At 44.1% G+C, this 19123-nt stretch overlaps 1 protein-coding gene across 18 annotated transcripts in view; it reads left to right on the forward strand.

Moving 5' to 3' along the window:
* The window catches only part of mbnl1 (muscleblind-like splicing regulator 1), a 65056-nt gene that overhangs the window by 11828 nt on the left and 34105 nt on the right, over positions 1–19123 (forward strand). For 8 of the 18 annotated variants that reach the window (XM_086042318.1, XM_086042320.1, XM_086042319.1 and 5 more), the window contains exons 1-2: positions 4925–5137; positions 13416–14340. In XM_086042318.1, coding sequence (XP_085898444.1) covers positions 14167–14340 — 174 coding nt within the window. In that variant the 5' untranslated portion in view covers positions 4925–5137; positions 13416–14166. Of the gene's footprint in view, positions 1–4924; positions 5138–5185; positions 6089–12814; positions 13039–13415; positions 14341–19123 lie in introns of those variants that run through there. The other 10 variants (XM_086042309.1, XM_086042310.1, XM_086042315.1 and 7 more) reach the window with 6 other exon arrangements.

Raw genomic sequence — 19123 nt, forward strand, 5'->3', positions numbered from 1 at the left:
CTTCCGAAAGGGTGTTTCTATTCGATTCCTTTTTATCTGCAAGATAAGCTTCCAGCTTGCGTAGGGAGGCGCGCACACAGACACAAACATGCACGCACACATTCTTTCCAGTGGCAGATGAGGACGAGGCAGCGTGCTATTTCCTCGCTCTGTATTTCAAACTTGACAGCTTGTTTGAATTACACCTGTCTTCCCAGTCCCTCCCTGTGTGGAAAATAATTTTTGTTTGGGGGGGAAAAAACAAATAATGAAGCAAGAAAAGCGCTAAACTCACTAGTCTCCACATTTGGTTTTCAAGCAGCCCCATATTTGCAACTTGCCTCGTTTCGTTTTCTTGTACGTTTTTACGAATGTGCCCCGTATATTTATTTATAGCCCCGTTGTTTACATAGCAAACGCCTCGCTCGGTCCTAATATAACATGTAACACAATCAGGAAGTGACCCGGCCGGCATTATTTCGCTTTTTGATTCCACCGCCACCAAAATAAATTCAAGTTAAATAGGTTAGTTTGATTGCTGCTCCCAGCTGTTGGCCTTTCTGCAGGCAGGCCGTGTGTGCTCCATTGCAGTCGTATCGCTGCGATGCTCTGTAATGGAAGCCTAATGTGTATTTGCGGCTTAGTGATAGATGAGCAGTCAGAGGTTGGCACACCAAAGCTCGGGGACATTTCCTCAGGAGAGTGAGAGTTCACATTAGCCGGCCAGTGGCATTTACAGGAGGCTGGGAAATAGCAGAGCTCTGACATGATCGGACAGTTTAAGGTGGAAATTTGTACTCATCGGGGAAGGAGAAAAAGTGGAAAAATAATGTTCAAACAACAGTGAACAGTTAGGTGGTGATTTGACAAAGGGTTCATGTGAGCAGGCAACCTACTACCTCCTTCTATCCGTTTATTATCTTGCTGTCATTTAGGATTCAAACTGTTGAAAATTTACAGCTTTGATGTGTCCAGTTGCTGGAAATCCCCTTAAACTCCATTTTGCATTAACACACACACGGGCGACTTCCTGTTTTCGGTTGGTTAGCGTTATCGTGGGTTTGCCTGTGTGAACTCATTGTTTAATACTGGTACCATTTATTTCATTTTCACTTTCTTTTGTGCCCACAGAGCCTTAGAGAGTAACGTTATTCCAAGTGCTTCAAATTGCTTCAAATTCTTGTATTTATTTAAAAAAAAAAAAAAAAATTCATAAGTTGAATTGTCCTTGTAATTTGTAATTGACTGGAAGGGTAAGTGTATTAATGAAGTATGGATTTGCATTCAAAGGAATTCTACCATTTAAAAAAAAAAAAAAAAAAAAAAAAAAAAAAAAGTTTTTCCTTGTAATATTTTTAGTAAATTATTATTATTATTATTGTCGTAGTTTTTTTTTGGACCACTTATTTTTTTCACAATAACATAATTCATTCATTAATTGCGTTTAATTATTATTTATTGTGTACATGTAATTCGTTATTTTGAATAGCGATGAGGTGCTTGATATTGCACAATTCAAAAAATGTCAATGGATCCCAGGAGAGGTTGACATCATTATTTTGTCAGGGAAGAAAACAGATTTCAACTTGGCTATTTTTACCGGATGAAAGTCAACAAACAAAGAACTGGTTTCTATTGTACTGTACATTGGAGCAGATCGTCCTCCAAAAAGAAACATTTCTTAAGTAGCTAAATGAGCAACCCATCTGGCGTCTGCAAACTTGGATCGCACTTCCGCTTGTACAAGGCTGTAGTTGTAACAAATGCAAGTGCTTGTGGTTCTTGGGGGGGCGGGGGGGGGGAGAAGATGTGGATTAGAGAATTAAACTTTGAGCCAAAGTGGTGGACAGGTCAACTCGGGTGCTGTAAACACTCGATGGTAATCATTTTAACTCATTGACTGCCAGACATTTTCAGAGCCGCTTTTCCCCTAACGTTTGAAAAAATATAAATACGTTCCTGAGATGGAATAGCTGGACTGTGAAAAGACAAGTATATTCGTCAATGGCAGTGATTAAAGGATGGCAAAAGAAGGCCAGAGAGGAAGAGAGAAGGCTGGCGCTTGGCTTCAGCAAATAGGGGAAATTCCACATCAGTTTTTGGAGCATCCAGATCTTTTTGGCGGCACTGTGATACATTATCTCCACCACGTTGCCTGTGCCCATTCCTAATCACTTAACTGTGCCTGTCTTCCTGTGTATTAAACAAGCTGTTGTCATGGTGTGCAGGCACATTGCACCCACATGCTGGAAGTGAGTGTTGCAGCTGTGGCCGCAGTTTGTAACACCGGCTTTAACGGCAGACCGCGTAAATTGGACATGACTTATCACAGGCTTTGTGTTTAAGCTGTGCCGAGTTAGAAACTCTTTCATATTGGAAGGGGACGGAAAGATGCATTCAAAGCTTTGGGGTGTTTAATCTGAAATATTCTAATGCGCTTTCAGCACGAGAATGGCTCTCAGTGGAGTTGAGACATCAACTAATGCCAATCAATCGAAAAATAATGAATACCTTGTACGAGGGTTTGTTGGGTCTTGCCTTTTTGCGGTGCTGTTGCTGATTGGAAAATAAACTGCAACAGTTTGCATTTCTTTTGAAAGCTTTTGTTTGCCTGTGATAGGTTGACAATGTTACTTTGAATGTACAACAATTTTCTGTGTACCCCAGATTGATTGCGTGTAGGCTCCTGAGTGTGAGTTTAATGCTAAAGAGAACATCGGGTAGGGCGGTGCGAGGATCCAGTGAGAAGGCAAAATTCAATGATTCTGTCATTAACTTTGTCAATTTCTCCGCATTCTTATTTTGTCAGTCTTTCCAAGTTGTTGCTTTTGCCCTGACGTTACCTCCACCAAGGAGATTAGGTTCTCATATTTGTTTGTTTCTCTAATTACCGTTTTTGTTATCTTTGGTATCATAAGTCAGCTTTCAATTTATGATTCTAAATTCAAACCTAATTTAATTAATTTTCATCTGATCCAGATTTAACATTTTGCAGTAATTTTTTTACATTTTAACACGTCAATGTCCCATTCAACAGACGGTATTTTTCATTTGGAATACCTCACCCATTAGCTTGAACGGACTTGACCTCATCGCAACTTGGCATAAACCTGTTAGCCTCCCACAAGCAGCACAAGTGCTTCTCTGGATTATCTGCCATAGCCCTAAAGCATTGAGTCCGAGTCGACAAAGTAGCCGTCGACCAACGTGACCAAGTGAGCGACGGTCACATGCACGAGAGTCGGGCTACATGCTCAGCGAAATGCTACAGCTACTCGACGACCGCTAACTATCCCGTTGCTAGCCAGCGTATCGACACTATAACACTCTGAAATAGCAAAATGTCTAGCTAACAAGGTGGTGCTATATACGTCTGTAAGGGTCACGCGATATGAAAATAAGATGGTTTAAGTTGAAGATCAGAGTTTGCCTTGCTAGCTTCAGCTATTCCAATCGCTCCAGGACTGATGGTGAGAAATGAAGGCAGTAGCGTGAAGCTCGTAGCCAAAATGGTATGTCTAAGAATGCACTGAAAACAACCGTGTGCTAAAAAGAACGCACACCAACATCACGACCCTTGCCACTTTACGACGCTGTGTCGTAACACTTCTCGCACTACAGAATGTGGCCATACTATGCTACAAGTGCCTGGAAATATTTGATAAAAAAAAGAAAAACATCCGCAAAATATGAAACTACTGTACTGCGGGGGAAAAATATCAACGACTTCATGGATTAGACGACTTTCGGCTCGACTTTCATCACATCGTGGTCGACGACAAGAAATGTTTAGTTGTTCCACCTCCACTGGATGCACAACAGTGGATATTCGTGAAAAAAAAAAAAAAAAGAAATTGTCTGGGTTACACCAAACTTTTGAACGGCAGCCTATTTTGCAGCTAATTGGGTCTGGTTGTAATTTGTTCTGCTTGTCTATAATCTTGATAGCTGCTTTGGGGTAATGTTTCGTTCTTTTTTTAGTTCATCTGGTTCTACAGTAAAAAAAAAAAAGATCAACGTAAGTGTTGACTTGGAAGGGGATTCCCCCATCTGCGGTCCCTTCTCAAGGTTACTCATTTTTCCCCAGATGTTTTTTTTTTTTTTTCCCTTGCCCTCCTGGCGCTTAAGATCAGCGGATGTCGTTAACATTTGTCAACGGTGGGCATTTTGAAGCCCTTTGAGACGTTCTTGTGATTAAGTGCTAGATCATTACATTTGATTTGACTTGACTTGGGGGTCACTGATGCTGACTGATTGTGCAAGGGAGTGTTAAGCAGTAGGAGGAGACATGTTCTTTCTTTTCCTTGCCTTCCTTTCCTTTCCTCCCCGGATCGATTCCTATTCATTTCATGTGCTTCCTGCCTCGTCTTCCTCTGTTTGTTTTTTTTTTTTCCCGCCTCCTGTCACTAATCTCCCTGTATCCTCTTAATCTCACAGCCGTGTTTCCTCAAGTCTCAATTTTATTTATTTTTTCCCTCCCCGTCTTCCCTGTTTACTTCCGGGTCTGACTGGGTATGTCGCTGTTGCGAAGTGGGCGGCGGGGAGGAGGCGTGGTCCGCCTGCAGCAAGGAATCGGAGGAGGATGAGAGGACTGCAGGGTCCGCGCGGCCTGTGCCGTCTGAGCTTCCGCCTTCTCCTAATAGCCGTCCTCCTCCACAGCTGTTGCTACTGAAAATCCCCCCCACCCCCCCCACCCGCCCCCCAACCCCACCCGTACGCCGTCCTCGGGCAGCCGACAGGCGATCCAGAGGCTCGGCAGCAAGTCGGGGGCCCCGTCCCTCCCCTCGACGCGGTTAGCTCGGCCACTTGAGGAGGCAGCGGTGGGGAGCCACTGGCGTAACAGCCAAGGCTGCGACGTGCACACGCAACTGCAGACACACACTGCTCCTCCCTCGCCCTCCCTCCCTCCCTCCCTCCCTCCCTCTCTCACTCTGGCGCTGCGCTCTGCACAGCTCCTCCACTCATTCGCTGCTGATTCACCCGCTTGCCTCTCCTCTGCCAGTCGCTCTGCCGTGCTGTGCTCTGCCTGCCTGCCTGAGAATGGTCCAGCCGGTGCCTGGGGGTCTGCTGTCGCAGCCTGTCTGAACACACGCGCAAAACACAAGGGTCGGTCGACACGCGGAAGCACACACGCGTTACCCGGAGAGCAATGTGAGAGGTAAGCGCTGGCCTCGTAACCCTCCTCCCAGCCTCGGTGGTTTATCTCGATCTTTCCTCCTGTGGCTGCTGCAGTCTTGACTTTCCAAAGTGGGCGTCTGTGCATTGGAGCATAGGCGGACCCGATGTGGGTCTGGTTGTCCTTAGTGATTGCTCGGTGTCTCCAGTATGTGTGTCAAAGGGTTAACGTCTGTTTTCGCCACTGACACGCGCACGCAGTTAGAAACACTCTTGCCTCAAAAGCGGACAGTCTCAATAGCCATTTCCCGAGACTGGTTCGCCAGGAGATTTTCTGACGCGTGTATGTGAGCGCGTGCGTGCGTGCGTGCGCGCGGCGGGCCGTTGTTGATCCAGGAAGCGGTGGAGATCAATAGATCAGCCACTCGTCTCTCGTTGCCCCCGTCTGACTCAACGCTCGTCGGAGTTGTCCTGCAGAGCGTACTTGTGACGGGGAGGGCGGGTAACATTTGATTCCCTTCTGCCTCTTCCCTCCATTGCTGCGTCAGCCCAAAAGGGGAAGCATGATTCTGCATGTGTGTGTGTGTGTGTGTGTGTGTGTGTGTGTGTGCACTGCAAACTACCGCCCCACTGCATGTAAATTATATGTGACATATGAAACTGCTGCTACCTTATATGGTATGCACAGTATTTCAGTACAGTAGACTCTTGCCAAGCATTCCGGGTCGCGGGAGGAGAGTGTGTGCCTGTATGAGCGGGTGACTCCGTCTGTGGGAGTGTGTGTGTGTGTGTGTGTGTGTGTGTGTGCGTGTGTGCGCGCGTGTGCATGTTTGTGAGTGTGAGACTCGGTGAGTGTTTGCATGTGTCTGGTGGAGGGGGAGTTACCAAGAGAGGGACAAAGTTGAGAAAAGGAAACGGGGGCAAGACGGAGAAGGAATACAAGCAAATGTACTTTTCAGGGAAGGTACTCCTCAATTTTTGAACTGAATTGTAAGTAAGTAGTTCCGTTTCGTTTTTGTTTTCGAGTCATAGGAGATTACTTCACTTGTGCTCAAAATTCACGCGTGCGGGGCCCTAGAAGGATTCTCGGCTTTTTTCAAAAGTTGCCCTAACTCGGAAACGGCGCACATCACACCGGCATGGGATTCTGCAAAAGTCATGACGAGATGAGTGAATCGTGCGAGGCTTAAACAATTATCGTTGGTCCTCCTCCCCCCCCTTGTCCCCCTCCCTGCTCATTACCTCTGCCCTCCTCCCTCACATCTTTCCTGGCTTCCTCTTGGTGGTGTGTCTGTGGTTGAGGCGATGATGTGGAATGTTGTTGTTGTGACTTTGCGGGAGTCCGTAGGTAGCTCAGACAGCGGCGCTCATGCGCACACACGATCACAAGTATGTAGCCAGAGATCTTTGCTCGATTGCATTGTCGCGCAGCAAGGAAATTTGACGAGTAACCCGATTTTAGTCAAGCGGAAACCTGAGGTGTGCGCCGTTCTCACCGAACAGCTCTCCATGGATGTGTGGAGCCCATGATATAGAGTACAGGCGGGATTATATGCTTGACAGCATTGGTGCTGACAGGTTAAGCCTTTATTACACGAGGGCTTTTCTCTGTCTTCTTACTGTGTTGTGACCACTTTTCAGCAATATGTCACAGCTTCGACTGACTGGGAGACCCTCGCGCTAATGAAATTCCAAAACCAATTGCTTATGGCACGTCATTACACCAGTATTTGCCTCCTCGAACCTTCTCTAATGTTTATTTGTACTCTTTTTAGATGACGAATAATCTGAAATGCTGACCGTAAATCTCAGTCCACCTGTTTCCCAGAGAACAGTCTGACTCATGCTGGTTTCGGAGAAATTAGCAAGCGGCTTTAGTGTTGTTTTGTCTTTTTTGTGTCCAGAGGTGCTCAAGTCAAAAGGATTCTGAATTGTGGCCATTCATAATCGCTTGGGACAACGCATATTCAGCTTCAACAGAATAGCAGCACTAGCGAAACTAGCATCACCAACAAGCCGGCGTTAGCCAATGTTGCTACGTTGGTAGCGTGACTTATTTGTAATAAAGTGTTACTATAACACTAAATGTTATCGGTTTGAAGTTGTTGTTTTTTTTTGGTATGTACAATCAATTGAAATCAATCAGCACAGAAATATTGTTTCTGAATTCATAACTTATTTTGGAACAAATAACTTGGTTTGCTTCTGTTTGCTAGTTTAATGCCCCGTTGTTGGCGAGTGATGGTCTTATTTTTTATTTTACAGAGGTGCCGATTCCGCCGTAGTTTCAGAAAAGCCCTCGAGGCCAAAGGGAAAAGGTCAGCACAGGGCTGGCAGGGGTGTGTCTGCCGTGAGTGTATCCGCAAGTGTACGGCAAATGAGTGACACCTCATCAGTCACACATTCCGTCTTTGAACGGTTGCTTTTGCTCTGGTGCGGCGATTCGTTGAAAATCAAATTAGAAATACAAGGTTGGGCCAGAGAGGGCAGAGGTTTTTTTTTTTCCAGACCATTTTAAATATATACTACTGTCAAGTAATACTGAGAGTTTTAACAAATATAACGAAATAATTTTTTTTTTTAATTGCTAACGCTTCTTTAATCATACACCCTGAAGGCCCGAAAGTCCTATTTTGTCACTCCTACCCTTATTTTCTTCCCCACCAGGACACTGGACATGTTTGTGTCTGCATTTTTAGAAGGCCAGGCCAGCACTCATCACACCTCATGAGGTTTCGTGGTCCCTGAAAATTATTAACTCAATGAAAGTCATACAGATAAAGGTAGCGAGAAATAGGCCTACAGCCAATTTAGAAGGTAAACACACCCTTGAAAAAAAAAAAGACAGTTGTAAATAATAATTATTTTATTGTGATTGTGCTCCCCCCCCTTTTAGATTCATTTTCAAATCGAATTTTACAGGTTTACATTTGGTTTCGAAATGATTCATCTTGGCGTCCTTTTTTTTTTTTTTTTTTTTTTTTTACATTACAAATCATTTCACATTTCACAAACATTATTGAACCAGTTTACAGATTTCTGGGGAGGGACGAGGGCCAATGATATTTTGATGATTTAGATTTAGATTTTCTTATGGATTTGGGAATTGCAAATGCAATATGCACTTACAGAGGAAAGTTGTACATTTGGTAGCTTCCTGTTAAAAATAGTATATTACCAAATAGCAAGGGGATGGCCAACCATGACTACATGATATGTATCAAACCACTCCCTAACTGTGTCAGCCGCTACCGAGTAGAAATCAGCCTGTAAGCTGCTGCTGCTGTTTCAGTATGACAGAGACGACATAAATGACAACCAGTGAGCTTCTCATTAAGTCATAAGTGCGGCCCTTGTCGTTTAGCATCTATTAACTTCACGACATCCTTAACACACGCAAACATGCAACAATGCAGTCTTGACCGCAATCATATTCACAACAATTTAAGGATACACACCATTGGGACACAGTTTGTCAGTGTGTGTGCATACTAAACAAGAGGCCTCATTGTCTCCAGAGGTTGACCTATGGAAGAATAAACGGGGATTGTTTGTTGCACACTCTTGGCCCAGGACGACCTCACCACTTTATTTAATTCCTCTGAAAACCAAGTTAAACGAATAGTCCTGAGATGGCCATGACTTCATGATGAAAATGACGAGAAGGGGGCTGAATGCTGATAGCATTCCCAACTATGGGGAGGTTATTCAGGCAAAGTGTGTCTGTGTATTGTCCTATTATGCTGGGCTTTATTCTTCATGCATGCAGTCTTGAGTTCAGCCAGCCAGCATACTGTCTGAGCTGATGTAAAATATAGGTGGAAAAGGGTAGCAACTAGCGGCATACATTAGGCCTATATACGGTGGACTTTGTGAATTTGGCCTACGGGATAGATTTGGACTCCACAGACAAATCGCTTCTGGGTGAAAATAGCTTCAAGCACATCTGACATTGGAAGCACTATTGGCAGTGCGTCCACGTCAAATAGTCACGCATCATCCCTGCTTTACCGGATGAATCCGAATTACTGAGGAAATGATTGGCGCTAAGCTAACTTGCGCCGAGGCCGCACCAGCTACAAGCTGCGGCTAACTAGCTAGCGTGGTAGCCACTAATCCTCGCCTTTATTTCAGCACAAAAGATACACTTCTGACAAGTATCGTCAGTATGGAAGGAGGTCGAGGAGTATGTGACAGGAGAAGACATGCTAACCGCTACGATGATATGAAATGTAGACGACCTAAACACCAGAAGAACTTTTAACAGAAGTTTGGCTGAAACTTTGTTACAGCGGAGAGTAATTAACTATGAACAGCAAATTAGCCTGTCAATTAAGCACAATACACGCGTCAGAAAACTGCAAAGGAATCAGACAGGAGGAGGAGCCTATTTCAGAAGTGTTTATAATATATTAAGTATTTATAATATCAATGTCGTTTTTGTTTGTTTGTACTACAGAGCGCTAACTTTTAGTTTGGGCAGTTTGCGAAATGACATCATGTCTTTGCTTTTGTTTTTTGTTGTTTCTTTTCAATCAGTTAACTAATTCAGCAATACTTCCATGACACTTTTAACACACTTTTAACGTAATCGATACCATCGCTTAATGTCCTTCTGCGTCTGTTTTATGGAAGCCTCCAGAGACGGAGCGGTAAACATATATGTAAAGGTCAGAGAGGGCGTTATTGACATGCTGTGATATTCCGAGTATCTGCAGCGGCATCATCACGAAGCCGTGCGGTGTTGCGTTTCCTCCCGGCACCCTCCACTTTGATGACCTATCTCAGCACAGTGTCACCCTGCCTCCACTTCTATCAGTATGCTGAAACCCAGCAGCAGCAAACAAAAGGAAACCTTCTCCTCTGCAGTCAAAAGCTGAAAATAGAAGCGCTGGCTGGAAGCTATCATTTGGTACGTTCTGTTGCCATAGTAGATGCTGCAGCAAAACAAGCGAGAGATGTGGATTTTGCAGAACGCCGCATGAACTTCAACTCGACTTGAGCAGTAGTGTCACTTGACTAATAGTGAATCGCCCCATGTGCCCTTTCAGGAAGGCCTATCATAACTGCGAACCGCACCCTCTCCGTTGTTTTCTCATCGGTGCTCAAGTAGTTAGTCATACTGACAACTCCAAGACCTGCCTGTATTAAACACATTCATTTTATTGCGCCCGCGTTTCTGTCTGTGCTCGCCTGTGCCCTGTCGTCGGTGCGAAGCTTTGACAGGTTTCTTGCATAGCCGCGCCACACGCTCACCGCAAAGTTGCTTTTGTGACTCATTGGCAAAGTGAAGCAAGAGAAAGACATGCTCGCCCGCCGTTCATGTCAGAAACCGTCCGTGATGCGATGTTGGGGGCGATTCCTCTTGTCCCAGCGTTTCTACAACGTGCTCTAATCTAAAGGCTCAGAGGAAGCTCTCTCGCCATCTTCCCTCCTGCCATCCTGGTTGACCTTGCAGCGGTTTCTAAGACCGTGGACTCGAACAGAGACTGTATTGCCACCCATGGAGTGAGTGACTTCAGTGAACGCCCCACTTTGTAAAACAGCATGAATTATTTGAAAACGAGTCGATTTTCAAGGCCAGTGAGGCTTGAGACGATTTGTAACAAATTTGCAAAACAAAAAGGGCTTGGCCTACTGGTAGAAGAAGAAGCGATCAATAAGGGAAGGATATCCATGTTCAGACATGATGGATCATAACGAGGGCTCATTATGAGGATTACTTCACAGTGCCGCAGCCTCGCTGTCTTACACAGAAATGGCAAAGGAGAAAAACTTGGGTGGGTGGCATTGGCAGCTTTTCATATATTAAGCTATGACTGAAGCGAGCCCATGGCGCCATCAATGTTAACAATGGTGCAAAGTGATGGCTACAGTCCACCTCGTTGGTCGTTGTACAGCTGTAGATGTTTGTCCATGTTTATCCGAATCCATCTAATTGCAAAGTGTGTTTGCTTGTGTTTTGTTTATGTATTGCAAGTGTATGAATATATACCCTGAGCTGCAGTAAAGCGTACAGTGTTGTTATTAGCTGTCACGGCACCCCAATTTCTACTGAGCGGTACAATTCCATTTGTTATTGTGGGCATTTTGTTGGTGTTGCAGCTGTCAAAAATTGTTCGGACTACCTGAATAAAACATCTGCATCACACCACTGCAGTTCACAGTCAAATGGGAGGTTGCCAAAAGTGGTACGGTCTGGTACCTTTTTTTAACGACAAAACAAATTAGAAATGTTGATCAACTTTTTCGACTTACTTTTGATCGCCTCCTTATTGCGTGCGCTTTTATTATTCTTTCTCTCTACAGCCAGTTTAGAACAAAGCTTATGAGGCAGTTGCTGAAAAAACATATGCTTAAGGGATATAGTCCCCCACACATTTATAACATTTTTCGTGTTGATCACAAAACTCTGTCTGTTGTTGCTTTAAATAACCAACTCTAAAAAAAAAATCCATACTTTGAGTGGCAACTGGCAACGCAGTTTTCGTCACTACTGTGCTACTTTCTAGAATCTAAAGTAAACAATGAAAATATGTCAAATGTAGATAATTGAAATACACAGCAGTCATTGGTGCTGCCATAATTGATTGACATGCAGACTGCCGAATGATTGCACGAACAGTGGCCGAAAATTCAAAAGACAGTCCAGTCAGGCTGTGCAAGTAGGTAGAACAGTATGCTGACTTGAGGTAGTAACCGTTGTCACCTGGAATACCAGTTGGATGTTTTTTTATACTATGTCGCAGAAAGTGGACATGCACTTGTCTACTCAAAGTGGCTTTAGATCAGAAAAGTATTTCTTTACTAAACAATGCATCTATTCCTGGCGATGTATAGTGTCTGGCAGAACAATGAAATGCTCTTCAACTAGATGGCCGAAGGTACAATCCATCAGTTGCCATTCAGACAGCAGAATATTGTCTTTGTGTTCAAATAAAAAGGCCCCGGTTTTACACAATTAAGTACATTTGTGACAAAGTTGAGACAAGATTATTTATTTCTGCATAGGAACAGTATTTTTGAGGCATTTTTCTTTGGTTGTGTCCCGTGAGCTTTTTGTAATGTAAACTATGTGCCTTGACTTAGTAAAGGTTGGGAAACACTGCATTTTTTTATTTTTTATTTTTTTTTTTTTGGGTGCATATAGTGCAGTGCAGTGTTTGTATTAAGATAACACCCGCAATTCAAAGGTCATTCATAGCGAGGAGGCTACTTTTGCTATCAAGGTGCCGTGCAATGTCAAAGCGAGCCGCAGCTTCACTCTCCCTTTGGTTTGAAACACATCTAACCATGATGCTTGGTCATCATGACCCGGGCTGCGCTGGTGCAGAGCTCTGTTAGAGCGCGTTGCAGTGCTGCAGTGCCGTAACATTCGCAGTTCCCGTTCCGAGCATTGCTGAAAGCGCACACGCTGTACTGGGAAAAATGATTTCTCTACACAGGGTGTGGTGACTTAACCCCCCTCCTTTGATAAGAGCAGAGTCATCCCTCGGGAGCCTAACCATTCAAATTCCACTCGTGGTTTCACCAGAACTAGAACGTACTCTGCAAACGATAGAGAAAACACATTCTTGATGGCATGTTATGATTAGCGAATACTTAACATGATTTAAAAAATTCATCTGTGTGGTATTTGATGACGGAACACCTTCCTATGTTGGAATGTCTAGAAGAAAACAGAGTTTTTAGTTTAGACTTTTTTTTTTTTTTTTCACTCTGGCAGCAGGCAGGTCAGCCTACGCTAGGCTCCGCCTCTTCTCACCTGGCGCTCAGCCCAGAATGTTGCTGCAACTCCGCTAGCTCCCATTGGCCCACACACTCACGGAACTTCGCAAGGAGGGAAATGACTAACCTCTTTCCCCTCGTGCCTTGCCTCAACTTCCCCTTTTGTTTCACTCTCTTCCCCTCTTTCATCTTCAGACAGATTTGCTGCACTCGGTTGTAAGTGACACAGGATTTTTGATCTCGTTGCGCCGCGCCGACGCGGTGGAAAGTTTTGAATGGCTGCTTTGTAGGCGCCAGTGCGTTGAGTGTGTGCGTGTGTGTTTGTGTGCGGCGTGGCGTGATGAGCGTGCGTGCGCACCATGTGTGTTTAGAGCAGTGGGCGGGTGAAAGTTTTATTTGTCTAGCTGACAACCGACGCATTTCTGACATTTTTACACATTCTTCATTCCCGCAGTTGCATACTTTTGTTGGACCTTGACCCGAAACAAAAGGTCACAACCTGATCCCAAAGAGTGACAAAAAAAAAAAAAAAAAAAAAGTTCCCCCAAGTGTATCATCTCATTTTTTCTCTCTCTCTCTCTCTCTCTCCCCAGAGGAAGTGCCTTTGCTGATGTGTGCCGCAGCTTTGACCTGCTTCTACCGCTGAAGCTCTATCTTCTCCCCGCCCCTCCTGCCTCGCTCGCTTGCTGCCGTAGCGCCAGGAAAAGTGGCCGCGCCCTCCTCTGACTGCGCTTCGACCCGTTCGTCCATCCGCCATCATCACCATCCACGCCTCCCCAGTGGGCTGCAGCCACCACTAAGCCTCACCTGATAGCCCAGCAGCCCAATTCACCACAAGGCCCACGCAGAGCATCACACACCTTGCCTTTACTTACCTTTCGCCTTGGACCCTTTAAGCCTCCACACGGTCCTCAGTGTCCTTAATCCCCCTACCCCAAAGCAGACTACACCCAGACTATCACCTTTGTTGCCTGCTTCACTGCATCCTAACCAGAGGGCTTTCTCTCCTATGCCACTTTGGCTCGTGAATGTTCCAAAAAAGAAGAGTCAGTGAGTAATAAGAGTGAACGTTCAGGCAGGCTGCCTCCTGGATAAAATCATCTTACTTGATCGGGGAGATGGCGCAATAACATTCGCAGCCTTACTTCGTCCTGTAACATTTCACCCTGGACACTTCGGAATCTTGGGCAACTTTTTTTTAAACGCATCATCTCAACCTCGCCGGCGATATCGGGCGTTAAAAACGCATAAAGTCAAAGCGTGGATTAAAACCCAAGCGGTACTTTTGATCGACGCTCGGAAGCGATCTCAGCCGGGAGTTGTTTGAGGTGCCAGCACGTTGCCATGGCGATGAACATAGCACAGATCCGCGACACCAAGTGGCTGACGCTCGAGGTGTGCAGGGAGTTCCAGAGGGGCACGTGCTCCCGCTCGGACCAGGAATGCAAGTTCGCTCATCCGGCGAAGAGCTGCCAGGTGGAAAACGGACGGGTCATCGCTTGCTTCGACTCACTCAAGGTAAGGAACCGAAAGAGAAGCGAGTTGGCGGTGAGCGTTCAAAGAGTCAGACGTGCATGATAAAGGCCATTGATAAGACACTGAGCACATGCCGCGTGGCAGACATAAAGTCACAAGCTACAAATAGCAGTCTTTTACAGCCAGTGGAGAGCACACCATCTGGTCCCAGCATGTGCTCTCCCCGGTTCCGCCCATTTCTGGTCAGGTGATGGGAACATGTGATTAAGAGCCCAGAGAGGTGGGGAGAAGAGTCAAATCTCGCTGGGTTCAGGAAGCAGACGTTTTTTTTTTTTTTTTTTTAGCACTGCACTGTAGTACTCAACTGCCTCAGTCAGTCACATTGGTGTGTGAGTACACCGTTGCATGAATGTCGAGCATCGACACACAAACCACTGCTGTGTGGAAATACATGAAAAAGATTGGCACATACCAGCTCAGATGCCCTTAGCTCCACAAGTCTGAACGAGCGAGAAGAAGTGAGGCCAGAGCGCCGTCATGTTGCGCACAAACCACTTCCTGTGCCTTCACGCAGTTAGAGGGGGCTCTGTTTGTCTTGTACGAATACAAACCTATACCGCTGTATATGTTTTTTTACTTTCCAGGAAAAATCCAGAAATCGAACTTTCCCCTTATCTTCACGACAAACGTTATCAGGACTCAAATCTCGCGGGGTGGGCCTCACCTCTAAATTTTGACCCACTTGTAAATTTTCTGAGCTTGCTTCCTTTTCTGCCTGAAAACAGAAATATTGGAAAATACTGTTATCATTTCTGTCTGAATGCAGTAAACAGCTGTCCTGACAATGTGCCCATGCATCACAGAAATGTTCCAGTATATTACAAGGCGGACATTTTTAAAGTGTGTGGAAAGCCTATTTCGGATAAGACCCATTATTATTATTATTAATATTATTATTATAATACTGTGTATATGTATTATTATGTTATTATTTTTAAGGTTATTAATTATTAAAACTCAAATCAAGCAGCACATCCACACGTTTCTAGCCATCTCGTAGCGGCCATTTTGTCACTTCGGTTGACTGAAAATGACATCACAGTTGCTCAGTTGCTAACAACGAATCACGGCTCAGCTTCAGAAAACAGGTGAGCCTTGATTCATCGTTTCCTGAGCACTGAGCAACTGTGACGTCATTTTCAATCGACAGCAAGTGACAAAATGGCCGCCCCCTTAGATGGATAAAAACGTGTGGATTTTGCTGCTTAACTCATATTCCACAAACGCAATATTAATCAAAATGCCGTGTTTGGACTAGTGGGAACGCATACAACATATTACTTTAAAGAATATTATGGGGTTGACTTCCACTTTAAGATTTCAATAAAAACAATTTGTGGTCTTTCAGTCATGCTAATCATTGGCAATATAAAATCCTTTCTGTCGGTAAGACTAAATAAATGATCGTTTTGACCAGATGACCCTCATCTGTCCGGTGGTTGTGATCCCTGCATTACAGTGTAGACTTTCACTGACACAGCAGTACAGCAGCAACATGCAGGCTGAAACCTCTCAATACGTGAACACGTGTTTAACTTGCCATTCTTGCTGACGGAATCAGCCAGCGACCGGAAAAGAGGAACTGGCAGACATACAGAGGTTGATCGAGTGAACCAAGGGGCCTATTTTGGTACTCAGACTGGTACTTGGATTGAATTTACACTAGGTCTTGTATATTTGTGTAAATGTTTATCTCTTTTCATTTTTTCAACGGTCGTCCTATTTGTTCCACTTGTCTTGAAACACAGAAACCCCACCCCCCGAAAAAAACAAAAAAAACACATTGAAAACAGAAGGGCCCAATATGGACGTCAAGTCTCCTGATTTGCTTCTTGCAAGTTTACACTCGAGTTGATAACCTAAAACCGTCAGCACACACATTTATGTTAACATTTCTCCATGTCGCTCGTCACCCCCATTATGCCATGGTCTGACCCCGCCCCCTTCCTACTGTCCTGCAGCCCCTTGGATCTGCTCACTCTTTCTGCATGTGAGTGAGGATCGACCTTCTTCTGGAGTGTATAATTAGAACAGGTCTCACATGATCATCAGTGCATAGCTGAATAGGTCACACCCAAACTCAGTCATTTCACCAACAGTCTCTCGCTCTCTCTCTCTCTCTCTGGCCTCTTTTTTTTTTTCTTCTCTCTCACACTACACACACTTCGCTGTCCAATAGGGAATTTGGGAGCAGAGTTTGTACCAGACTAGACAGAAGAGAAATTACATTTTTTTTTTTTTTTTTTTTTTAATGAGATTTTCATGACATTAATTGGATATCTCCCTCAAATAAGATAATCAATATGTTCAGCTAGGCCTTGCTGTGTGTACAAATTAGCCAGCACACTGCTCTCCCTGATGTCTGTGTATCTGTTTGGTGCAGCACAGTTAGTTCAGTGACATGGAAGAGGTGTAAATATTTAGAGAAGGATAATGGCTGGCTGGACGCCCTCATTTTAAAGTTGGCTTGTAACTTTTTAATGATTAACTCCTGAGCGAAAGGTTAAGTGCGATCCTTGCAAATAGTCACACTTGTAGCACTCGCATTTGAAAAGTGAGGCTCGTGCAGTGGGCATGAGGGTGGAATAAATCCAACACAACAGACACTGAACGAATGTTTATATGATGACGGACTGAATTCTAAACGATAGTCACAGGTTCATCTTGTTGCTGCATTTGCAAGATGTTGCAATACAACTTCCATGGGCAAAATACCAGCCAATGTCACAACTAGACTTTACACAGGTTTAATCGGCAGATACAGTATTTTGCATTTTATTTTATTATTTTGTGATCGGCTGTAATGTCTTTATTTGCCGTCATTGATCGAATCCTGTAATTAAAACATTACAGCCGCAGCGTTTTCCACATCTATCTTTGGCAGGCCGCGCGCAAATGACTTTTGACCACCGAGAATAGATTTTGGCGCTACCTGTCGATTTGTAATCGATTTATTAACTTTCTTTTGCTGCGTTCTTTCGGGCGTTCAATTTGAGAGATTCTGCTATTTGTTTTCACAACCAGAAATGTATGTGAACCCTTTCGGAATGACCTAGATTTATAAAACGTGATCTGCTCTTCATCCTGATTATAGCAATACATAATTATATATTTTCATGTTTTTACTCAACACAGCACGTGAACATTCATAGTGCACCATGGAAAATGTATGTGAACCCCAAGGCTATGGACTTCTCCAAGAGCTAATTGGAGTCAGCCAACATAAAGTCCAATTAATGCGACAAGATTGGACGTGTTGCTTAAAGCTGCCCAGCCAAATTAAAACACCATGTTGGAATGTCCTATTCTCAAGAAGCATTTCCTGGTGTGAACCCTGCCTTACACAAAATCTCTCGAAATACCTGCGATTCCGAATTGTTAATTTGCATGAACCTGGAAAGGGTCAAAGTTATTTCTAAAATCCTTTCTGTTCAAAAGTACATAGTAAAACAGAAAGCTCAGCGCTGTTGCTTTTCTCCCTCGGAGTGGCTGTCAAGCTCACTGCAACAACACAGTTCAGAATGCATGAAAAACAAATCCTAGCGTGTTGGCTAATGACTTACAGAACTCTCTGGTACACGCTAACATCTATGTTGACAAATCTAAAATAAGTAACACATTAAACAACAATTGATGTCATTGAAGGACACCATGGAGAAAGCTACCGTTGTCCAAAAAGGGTTTACAAAAGCCCCTAAATGTTCCACAGCACAACGAGCAAAAACTTGTGTCGACATTTCAAACCAAAGTTCAGATGTTTGGAAAAACAAAACGCTATGTGGAGAAAAGGCAGAGGACACTACTACCAAAACCGCATCCCACTTGATAAGTATGGTGGAGGGGACGTCATGGTTTGGGATTGCTTTGCTCTCTCAGGCCCTGGATGGCTAGGCATCATGGCCCAGCAAACAATTAATAATTGAAAGTTGATCAAGACATTTTGAAGGCGAGCTTATAGGTAAGATATGTAGTCTTCAAACTGCTAGCAAGATTTGAATGTAGCCTCACTCGTCTCTGCCCCAAGAAACACCCCTAGCTCACGGTACGACAAGGCAGCTACATTGCTAGCATGACTTATTCATGAGGGAGTATTGCCAAACATGAAATGTTACCTGTTTGTCGTTGTATTTTTTTGGGAATGTTACAGTCTCTGATTGGCTAGTTTTGTCTCACTGTAACAAGATAAGAAATGACGATTAAATTGGAGGTATAAGATGGGGCCAAAGACAGATGGGTTTCAAAAAGATCATTTGAATCTTTTACTGTGAGGTCATACAGACTTTTGAAACGTGACATAAAGCGTTTTTATTTTATTTATTTATTTATTTTTTTACGACTGCAATTGAGATGCTGCAGCATGACCTTAAGAGAGCGATTCACACAGCAGACATCCCAATCATCTTGCTGGACTGATACAGTTTTGTAAAGCGGAATGGTCCTGTTCCTGTTCAGCTTCCTCCTGACTGCTGCGCCGGTCTAATCTACAGGAAATGTTTGGTTGGGGTTGTTGTTGCCAAAGGAGTGTCAACCAATTATTAAATCCAAAGGTTCACATACTTTTCAAGGCTGCAGTATAACGTTTATATGCGGTGTTCAATACAAACAAGTCGTTGTTCTTGTGCTTGTGGTAAACATCGCACAAAAATGACATCATTTGATCAGGGTTGTCGCTCTTTTTTTTTGTGGAACTACGAATACACGGTTTAGCATTATGGCTCTGTTTTCTGTCCTAAAGTGTATTTATGCTAATACAAAAGGAGAAACA

The sequence above is a fragment of the Filicampus tigris genome, chromosome 10 (genome assembly GCF_054856515.1).
Source record: "Filicampus tigris isolate MCC_2025a chromosome 10, RoL_Ftig_1.0, whole genome shotgun sequence".
NCBI classification, from domain to species: Eukaryota; Metazoa; Chordata; class Actinopteri; order Syngnathiformes; family Syngnathidae; genus Filicampus; species Filicampus tigris.